The 11,115-nt window shown below is 39.5% G+C and overlaps 1 protein-coding gene across 1 annotated transcript in view; it reads right to left on the bottom strand.

The window, feature by feature from the left end:
• LOC109931882 (ephrin-A5) overlaps positions 1-11,115 on the bottom strand; it is a 187,217-nt gene that overhangs the window by 22,331 nt on the left and 153,771 nt on the right. The window contains exon 2 of the mRNA XM_048595424.1: positions 1,158-1,450. Within this exon, the coding sequence (XP_048451381.1) occupies positions 1,158-1,450 (293 nt within the window). The remainder of the gene's footprint in view (positions 1-1,157; positions 1,451-11,115) is intronic.

The raw sequence follows: 11,115 nt of genomic DNA, 5'->3' as shown, positions 1-11,115 counted from the left end.
AAGTTGTCTGACTTTAGACCAAATCTAACCTCTTCTGGCATGTAAAATTGCAGCCGATTTAGAAAGTTGGCTAGTCTCCCTTTGAATCTGAAACAGTAGTCAATTATTTGTGCCATGACGTCTAATCCTACAAGTAGCAGACGGAACAACCCAGGGTGCCCAATTCAATAATAATCTAGAAGTCTACCTGCACACAATAGTCTCAAGGTTGACACAATTTCTCAGTAGCATTTATTTATTTAATGTTTGGTCCATAGATATAGGAGCAAAAGGCTTGTGAACTAGGCTTACTTTTGCGGTTAGACCTGGTGTGTAGCAGTGGAATGTAGAAGATGGGGAAGATAATCAAGTTTGACAAAAGAAAAGTCATCTTTTATTACCATCAGCAGTTGATAGTGAAATTCAGCAGCTGAACTGACTAACCCTTAAAATGCTACACAATTTTTCCAAATAGCTACTGCAAAATCAATTGTCAAAACTTGTGCTCCGCGATCTTATCTCTTGCATAATCATAATTTGTGCCATGGAATAGATGAAAAATCAATTTTGTTTGTTAGAAGTAATCTACTTTGCTACTTCCGGTTTTGAAAGGAGGAAGATCCAAGTACAAAGAGCTTCATCTTAGACATGATTTGTTGTTTTGTGAAGTACAGTTTTAAGGAAAAGTTGTCTGAAGTCTGATCTTTAGGATTGCAGATTCAAGGCTCAATTATATTATAACTAATACTCATCAACTGCCAATATTGTTGAATGCCATGTTTTCTCACTGAATTCAATGTTTCCACATCATGGGGCCATTACCATTCAGGATGTTTAACAGTAGTTCCAAAACAATCACATTAAAGTTGCCCAGATTCGTGAGGAAAAATTATTGATTTGGAGATTCATAAAATAAGGAACAGTTATTGTTTATGTAATGTCTCTGTGACAAAAGTATAAGATATAAAATATGATTCATCGGTGACTCATATGTTTGCAAAAGAAATACTGGTTAAATGCTTGCTTTTCAGAGGATTATATCTTGCAAGAGTAAAAACAAAGGTTTAAAGCTAAATAATAAATAACATTTACCTTGCAAGATCAATCACATGACATGGTGCTACGCAGCATTGCTTTCAAATTGTTGGCAAAATAAATGGAAAAGGAAGATTACTTACAGATGTAGTAATATTCTCGGCCAGGCCTGAATTCAAATCCTAATGAAAATGGAGTAAACAGCTGAAACTTTTCAGAGAATTTTAAAGGACCATTAGATGCGTAAGGCCTGTTACACTCCCATCTCTTGAACCCTTTGGAGGTGTGATCGCACGAAATGTAGCCATCATAATTCACCATGTAGAGAACATATCGCTCAGTCTTGTCTTCGGGTACAGAGCCAGCATAATGAGGGCAGAATACATCTAGGTAATCATTGATGCATACTTCAATGTGAAAATCACCTTTCAGAAACCTGTAAACAAAAAAAAAAACACTTAATTTTGGCAGAAAAACAAGGGCAGTAACTGTTGCATTTCAATAGTTCCTTTAAAATTGTGCATTGTAACAGTCAAATCTACTTTAAATCACATGCATTTAGACTCACATTACTGTAAACTTCAAGGTGTGCAGCATTTGGAATTTTTCACCTAACTCTAAATAATAACATGCACACAGCAGAGCCAGATAACTCCATCTGGCTGGCCCAGCCAATCATTTAATTTGAAATCATCAAAATGGATGAATATCAGGACATTTCCCTTTTGCTGGGTAGGTTTCACCACTATCTCAATTCCAATCTCCTTCACCCACCTCACAAACCCCAAAATTTCTTTGTATGTTTTTTTAAATATTTCTTTGTTTACTTAGACTGACAATTCTGGATCCAAGATGAGATGCACTGAGTTCTTTCCAACCACCAAGATACAGCATGATTCACCCTAATGCAGTCGACACGCATCACTCCGCCAACTCTGTCCTTACGAGAACACTGCTCCCAACATCATACCCCTCTCCCAACCACCAACTTTGCCTCACTGCCTCAAGTAAAGTTCAAAAATGATACAATTTCACATTTCCATTTGCAGCCTCCCTACATAATGTATTCAAGAAACTGTGGAGATTGAAACCCCAATGTGTCACCATCCTTCCTCTGTGTCAGGACATTTAGTTCAGGATCTAGCTCCAAAATCAGTTTTACAACTGTAACTAATTTGAACATTCTTTTGTTTGTACCTATCTGATTTCTTTTAAAAACAACATTAAGTATCATTAATACAAAGCGTTCGCAACATCATTTAGAATCAAGATTTGCAAAGTCCCTGAGTTTAAAGGATCTAATCAACACTAATGGTGATGCACTTCATTGGTCTTGGTGCTTCCCTGATTATGTTACAATGGCTGCAGGGTTACTACAGATTAGAGAAGTTAGGACAGTATCTAGTCAGCTGACCTGAGACATAGAGCCAACAGGGCCTAGTAACAAAGGAATAGCGTTTCAGCTTGCTTGAACATTTGTACAGAGCTTTGGCCTCAGGACAGTTTGTTACTCCCACCTCCGAGCCCACTGGGAAGTTCCACTGGATTGTTTCCCTACCTGGCATTGGGCCCCCCTTGCCGCTAACACAATGTTCATTGAGTGAGCTTAATTTGTTCACCTGAGTGACTCAACTGGACTGTGGATGGACTGCTTAATGTCTTCTTTCTTGCGACTGACAAATTGCATGGGGAAGGAAGATGCTGCGCACAACACTTGCCATCTTCCTGCACAACTGTGCCAGTCTACCGGCCCCTCAGCCGACTACCTAGGGATGATAAAATGCAGCCTTCTCTGCGGGGTTATCTCAATTAGTCGAAGCTACAAACTGCTTCTAAAAACAAAACCTCCTTTTAAAGATTCCTATGGTATCATTTATGCAAAAATATTGAGAAAAATACAGAACTACAATAAGGTGAATAAAACTGGTTAATTGTAATATTCATTCAGATTTTATTTTTGAAAAGAAATCAGATGGTGAGACTATTTATTTAAAATTCTAAATCCTGACTACACACACATATATGTATATGTCTCAACAATCTTACAACATAATGTGTGTTTGATTACAGTGCACTGACATCCAGTAAGATTGCAAGCAATCATATTCATATGTTCTTTTTTGCTTTAAAAAAAAGACCACACAGATTCCAACATAAGCATGAACAAAATATGCAATTCCTGGCAACATCTCCGAACACAGGTATTCAGCCTAGAATGAATTTAAATATGAATGAGTTTAAAAAAGGATACTGAACCTTTCTATTCAGTGACACTTGTATTGAAGTAGAAGTTCACAAGAAAGTCACACCACTAGTACCATCTCTAATTCAAACATCAAGAACTAAGTCATACATTATTACAGGAATGCACAACATTAATTACTGCCGTAACTGCTTGACTTGAGACCACTGAATGAAAGCCAGCCATGAAATTTGGCTTAAGATGCTGACACAACTGCTTGTGTTAGCTAATAATGATTCTTAGATGCACACAGCAGGAGGTTTTCCCAGCACCACTCCAATAAGATGACATACACTTATACTTGTACCTGTTGTCTGATACGGCTCATTAGGGACAATTAAACACAATAGGTCACATGATTCAAACATCTACATGATTTTGAAATAACGGATTGATGATCCTCAGTCCACCAAGACATGAGCTCTAAGTAAGAAGATGAAGTCCCTCAGCATTTCCAACACATTCAATAATTTGATGGCTACCAGCCAAGATGAAAAAAAAATTGAAGTCACTAGACTCATTCTCAACATAATTACATCAACTTGCTTTCTTCTGTCCACATAAGGCATATAGATTTTCTGCTCCCTTGGTGATAACGATTTTTGTTAGTTACAATCTTTGCGGATAATTCTGCATTACGTTGCGGGTATATTTGAAGCTAATATAGTAATACTTTAAAAGTTGGAACAGCTATGCAAAGATTATTTGCAGTTCACTATACTGTGAAAAAAGTGAACTGGACTTTAATAAAGGATATTTTAAAACCGTATAGAAATGTATTTTTAATAGCTACACAAATGTACCATATGTCTTTCCACTATCAAGATATACAAAGCATATTGACTATGAAGATAACAGGTCAGCAGATTTTGCTGATAATTTTAAGGCTTCCTTAGTGACATGTTCTGTTTCTATTTTTAAGATTGAGGATATGAGGATTTGACCTTTTAATGATTATAGTGTATTTTTTCCCTTAATATGTTTTGCAAGTGCAATAAATATATGAGAGGGTGGTTGAAGAAATTGTTAAAAAAATTAATAATAGGAAACAATGAAATACTCAGTTCTTTTTGAGGTTAAGCGACATCCAAGGTCTGTGACATTTAGTATATTTAAGATAGGAAAAAGACCGTGCATTTCACTGTTCTCCATTGTACATTGTATTTATGCACAATTATGAATGATGGATTTCGTAATATGTTCAGCTAGCAACTTGGTATATGTGTTAGCTGGTGAAGGGAACAACAATGAGAGCACAGAGAGGCAAGATCATCAAGAAGATCTGCTGAATTATACTCAATAAACAGTCGGTTACTTGAGATAAAAACATAAGAAAAAGCAATATCTAACAATTTCTTATAAATATAAAACACAACGTATTTCTGATCAGAAACTGCTCAAAATTGATGATACTCATGACTCCCGATGATGATTCTAATCACATCAATGCTCAAACATCTTGACAATGGGCAATGTTCAGAAAGGCTGGCCTTTCTGAAGTCTAGTCTAGACTAGACTACACATCCACTTTTCAACCTCCTGATCCCATTGGGACAGGGGCTCCTCACCAATGTTTGTGCCTCATACATTCATGTGTTCACTTTTGTCAGCCTTGCCCGAGATCCAAGCAGGCCAATTTAAAGGTTGCAGCAGGAGGAATTTACATGTCATTACCTTGGGTCGGCTCCTAATCTCTTTCCCATCAGGCCAGCCAATGAAATTGCATCTCACTGATCAGAAGTGGGCAAGCAATCGAGCTAAATTAGAACCTAGCTTTTAATTGAAGCATGCAGAAGTTTACTGACATAATTGGGGTCACCCACTGCGGCAATGCTTCAGAGACGCAGCCTCTCAGCAGCAGATTAGAGATCCATTAGACAATGCAAAATGTGAGGGAGACACGTCGCAGCCTAACACACTGTTATGAAGGGGTTGCCCATACACTGAGTACCCCACAGTATTAATCTCCAGTGACTCTTTCGTGAGTGCTTCCATTTTGAAGCACTCCATGAGTCTCCCTTTTCCTCAAGCACTCACTTTTTACAGTAGGGATGTCAGCAAGCCCTCATATTAATAATAGAATCACAGGAAAATAGGAACAGGACTAGGCCATTCAGCCGGCTCTCCCACTTGATGTGATCACAGCTGATCTGATTGTAGCCTTAACTCCACTTTCCTGCTACCATAACCCTCGACTCCCTTATCAATCAATACTCAGCCTCAAGTAATATTTAATGGTCCAGCCTCCATTACATTCTGTGGAAGAGAATTCCAAAGACTAATGAACCTCAAAGCAGCAATTCCTCGTCATCTCAGTTTTTAAATGGGAATAAGCTATCTTTGTATCAGCACCACAGTTAATTAAAATTCAGTCAGTGCGTGGATCCTAGTCAATACTATACACTGTAAATAGTTTGGTCGTAACACTGACCCCCACACTTGTTTCAGTTTGTAAGCCTGAAAATGACCCATTTAACCCATTTAACCCAACTGTTTCCTGTTTGCAAAGGAATCTTTTATCCTTGTTAATGATTCACCACACCACCAGAAGCTCTTACTAATTGTGCAGTAACCTTTTTTTGTGGCACCTTATCAAATGCCTCTTGGACATCCAACTAAACTATATTTAAGTGATTCCCTCTATTCAACCTTGCTTGTTACATCCTCAACAAACTTGAATAAATTTGTCAAAAATAATTCACATTCATAAAACCAGGCTCTGATTATAGCATTATGTTATAACTGTCCCTAAATGTCACTTTGATAATGAACTTCAGAATTTCCCAACGGCATTTGTTAGATTAACTAGCCTGTAGTTTCTGGCTTTCTGCTTCCCTCCAGTTTGAACACTGGTGTTGCATTTGTGGTTCTCAATTCGGAATCTAGGGGATTTTGGAATTTAGCCAAATGACTGCACTCCTCTCTACAGCTACTACATTCAATACCCTAGGATACAGGCCAGCCCATCTAGGGACATGTCAGGCTTTGGTGCTTTTTCCTAGTAATTGTGATCATTTTAAGTTCTTTTTATTGTCACTTCTTTTTCCAGTATTCTTGGGGCTTTGTCCTCTATTGTGAAAACATTGTCCATAGCCCTACTTCTCCTTATTCATTTCCCAGTCTCACCTACAGATGTATGCCCTCAGCTCTATGAAGGAGCTAGTGCTGGCAATGATTGATGCAATCATGACTGAGGCATGCGACGCTAAAACCACTAAGATCTGTTCCTATTTCATCATCTTCTCACGTCCACCTCACCTTATCTCACATACCTTTACAAGCTGCAGACGGAAAAAAACATGCATCTTTGCTGTTACGATACATCCTAGCACTTCTGTGTCCACAAAGCCACAGTGTGCATTTGGTAGCATTCTGCACCATTAAGAAGTCTGCTATCCTGCCAAAGAGATCCACCTGCTTCCACTTGTTCAGACAGAAGTTAGTAAAGGCCCCTTTCATTGCATAAATTCCCTCTGCACCCCCATGATGATGCATGGGCAGCAAACAAGGAGAAACCCATGGTCTTCTTCACAGCCAATGGCAGTGCTATGTTGCCATATCTTGATGTTGAAGGCCTAGCTCTAAGTGCAGACCTCATCCTGGACTTCTGATCTTAGCTTACACAGAAATTAGAAAGGCCCTGGGTGGATAAAGCCTCCTGATAAGAGATCTTCTCCCCTTCTTGCCTGTGAGAGCAGCTTGACCTTTTTCCTTGCAATGCCTCTTGATCTTCAGCATGATTGGCAAATGGTGCCAAAGAAATGACTGTAGGACCCATGACTGGGGGCAAGTGGCTTGAACAAAATCTTTGCAGTGGCAATCAAGGCCTTCTTTATGATCAACGCCACTCCCTGCCAATCTCGTCAATACGAAACATCTTTAAACCACTCAAACACTTATACAATGTCAAATAGAGCCAATCGAGATTAATCAACATCTAACCTGCAAGTTGCTGATGCACTTTACTAATTGCACTGATAGGCAATGGTGCTGCTGCTGGTCCTCTGCATCGTGCTCCCAATATCCATGCCAGCACATTCACCAAAATGACATTCAACTCGGGCCATGCCTTAAGTGTCTGAGCTCAATGCAAAATGTTACTTTTTAGAAAAATGGAACACCAGACTCCTGATTTTGTAATCAATATGTTTGGTGCGTTCTTGTACGACGTACGTAACGCATACATACTCAAGTCTATTTACAAATAGAATGTGACAAGGCACATTTTAGAGTCCCAGGATGTGACCAAAAAGAAATCTCATCAACAAACACTGAGAAAACTGTTATTGGCTTCACAGCCAAAAACCAGACATTTAGGTAAAGCAATAAATTATCTCCTTGACAACTTCAGACATCTTGCCTTTAAAAATCAATGTTGCCAGTAGGAACATAGATTTTTAAGCTTCTTCTTTAATTCCATAATTCATTTTTAAATACACTGCATGCATCTGTACTATTTCACCTCTACTCCCCTTGCAAACACAAACAAACAAATAAGTAAAATAAGAAGGATCTAGGATACAGGCAGTGCTTTATGCTTCTCTCCAGCTCAGCGCAAAAAATAGACTTTGAATACAGCTGTCAAGACCACAGAACTGTTAAAAGTGTGATTGATGTTTAAAAAGAGTGAGACTGATCACAACCCATTTAAACACAGAGCTGAGTTTTTTTTTTAAAAGTGAGATACTTCAGAAAAGGTGACATTTTTCAACGAAACTGAGAGAGTTGGTGACATTTTTCAACTAAATGGAGTGAGTTTCAATTCTTGCAAGTGACACTTGGCAGATATTTAAATCCTAACAGATCTGTTTCAGTGGCCTTAGTAGATCCAATTAGTCAAACAGTTAGTCCAAGGCCATTGCCAGGTTACTCAACAGTTTGTGGCTATTCTCGTGTTTACTCCTGGCATTTCTTACAGCATAGCATATTGGCCTACCATTAAGTGAAAACATTGACTTTCTGTATTGAAGCCAGTGCTGAAAGAGCTGCTCTGTGCTCAGATCAAAACCACAAATTGGGTTTGCTGACCAAGTACGCAGGCACACACAGATGCTTCTGGACTTGCTGAAAAAGTGGGAAGTCTGCGTTAGCATTGTCATCGCAATCCATATCTGTCACATGATGCACGAGTGATCTCTTCAATATTCTCTTGAAGGAGCAGAACACAGCTACAGAACACTGCATTAATGTGAAGGTCCTTGCAGTTGCAAGCAGCATTTCACTTCTTGAGTCAGAGAAAGAATTGCTACTCTCACACGCTAACCTTTTCCAGATTTCAAGTACAGCATTTGAAAAACAAAAATTCTGTATGTGCCCATCATAAATGGCAAAAATAAGTTAGATATAAAAACACAGTGCTCCAGTGCTAGGATGAATGCACAGTCCCCAGACTCCTCATATTTCTTTAACTGGAACAAGGCAACAAGTCAATATAAAGAACACAAAGAACTCTTTGATACTAAACTGATGAAAACCTTTGTCACAATTGATCTTCATTTCCCTCCGTTTCCACTGACTTTGACTGGGATACAGTTAACGAACAACAATTGGATCTTCCTAAATGCCATTCTTCAAGGGTGTGGACTTGGACTAACAGGGCAGGCTTTTGACACTCCACCTTCAGGGCAAACTGGAATCCTGAGCCCTCACGGGAATCGTTCCAGAGGCCTCTCCTGACCCTAATCAGATGAGCCGCAGCTGCGAGCCTTGGCTGAGTTGGGCACTGGTGAGGCTGGTTAGAAACCAAGGCAAGTTTCCAATTAAGATTTCAGGGAGCCAAGCAGGGTGGCTCATTGGGACCCAGTGATCTTTCCTGCCTCAGGCCCCCTCTTTCGGCCATTGGCACCAACAAGTTGGCTGCCTCCACATGGTAATGAGTGAGGGTAGGGGAGACATGAGAGTCACTACTCCAGCCACAAAATACCAGTGGGCCCAATATATAAACTGACTGCCATCCTCCCTTTGGTGGGCAGCTCCTCTTCATTCATTCCCACTGTTTAACATCCTTGCTTCCTGGTCTGCTATCTCATCACTGAGAACTCACGCTCCTAAAATCATTTATCAGGAATAAGACGATATCTACAGTCTTCAAAATGCACCTTGCTGCAGGATCGGGTTAGCATTAAGGTTTGGGGTTAGTAGTTACCGGAAATTAGGAATCCTGACTTCTATTTCCTCTCTGTAGCAAATGGTAATTGAGCCCTAGTTCACCAGTCCTACAACAATACCACGGCCCGATTTCTATAGACAGGGCCTTCACTTCAAATCACGCAAATGAATAATAGAAGGAAGAAAGCTGGAACAAATGTTCACAACAGGCTTCATACTTCTGTTTTCAGATAAACATTTTATTTGTGACAGCATTTCACATTATTTGCCAAAGCACTATTTTTCTTTCCTTAGTTGCTATAAATCATACAAGACAATTCAGCTTTAATAAATATATATCGTGCTTACACAGTAACAGCATGTGGAGATCCATCACGGCATGTAAGCAATAGTATTGGTGCCTAAACTTTCAAGTTTCGTCCCTGGTGGAAATACTGTCCATTCAGAAAGTGAAAGTTGATCTCGATATTGAAACCTCCTTTCAAACATAATTTGCAGGGTTAATTAAAAACTTAAGAGAGGTGCCAAACTCGTTAAATTATGCTAATTGTGGGTCTTGATTATGGTACAAATGTTCAAAGAGAGCTGCAGTGACACATGAAAGCAAGGCTGAGGAGTAAATCTGATTGCAAATAGTAGATACTACTGCTGTAGTCGGGTGCTCACCACTTTCAGCCTTGGGTGACTGTCTGTGTGGAGTTTGCACATTCTCCCCGTGTCTGTGTGGGTTTCCTCCAGGTGTTCCTCCCAGAAGGATGTGTGGGTTAGGTGGATTGACCATGCTAAATTGCCTGTAACATCCAGGGCTGTGCAGGCTAGGTGGGTTAAACATGGAAAATGCAAGCTCACAAGGATAGCGTGTGTGGGGGGGGGGGCGGGGGAAGGTGGGATGTTGGGCTGCTCTTCGGAGGGTCGGTGTGGATCTGATAGGTCAAGTGGCCTGCTTCCATTCTGTAAGGTTTGTCTGATTCTACACTTGTTTATTACAGTATAGAGAAAGGCCTGTTACTTGAAATCTACTTCTGCACCCAATCTCCTCGAATAAAATTCCCTTACTTGGAGTACCAACCCAGATTGGACCACTGCCATTATAATTATGCAGTTGAATAAAATTAGCCCAAAAACAAATGGAGTTCATCAGTCTTGAGATTACTGTTGTACTCTAATTACTTACCCAAGAGAGGCCTTCAATCTACTATCCACCTGCTTTATTCCCACATTAACATTGAATACCACCTACTCAGAAATGCAGACTTTTCGCAATTTTGACACAGTTGAAGAAAAGATAGATTTAAATTACATCGCATTAGTTTTCAAGACATTTGTACAATGTGCTAAATTCACTTTGCGATGCTTAATCTTAGGTTTGTACTAAAACTTAAATCTATTCAATATGATAAATTCAAAATGTTTGTCATTGTTTACACATTCCAATCACATTTATCATCTAACATACTCAACAAAATTAGAGGCAATGCCTTCAGCAACAAATTTCAATCCTGGAACTCCACCATTGTAGTAATTCTTTCTCCATCTCAATAGCTTCTTCAAAGCTTTCTTCATCCACAAGTTTATTCATTTCTCCTAACTCCAAGGCTGTTCTGCATCCAATTCTTGTCTATGAAGTGCCTTAGGCCGTTTACCATGTCAAAAGTGCATATGAATGCAAGTTGCAGAGCTGGATGAACACAGCAGGCCAAGCAGCATCACAGGAGCAGAAAGGCTGATGTTTCGGGCCTAGACCCTTCATC

Source organism: Rhincodon typus, chromosome 3 (assembly GCF_021869965.1).
Source record: "Rhincodon typus isolate 14 chromosome 3, sRhiTyp1.1, whole genome shotgun sequence".
NCBI classification, from domain to species: domain Eukaryota; kingdom Metazoa; phylum Chordata; class Chondrichthyes; order Orectolobiformes; family Rhincodontidae; genus Rhincodon; species Rhincodon typus.
This window is presented reverse-complemented; position numbering and strand designations above follow the sequence as displayed.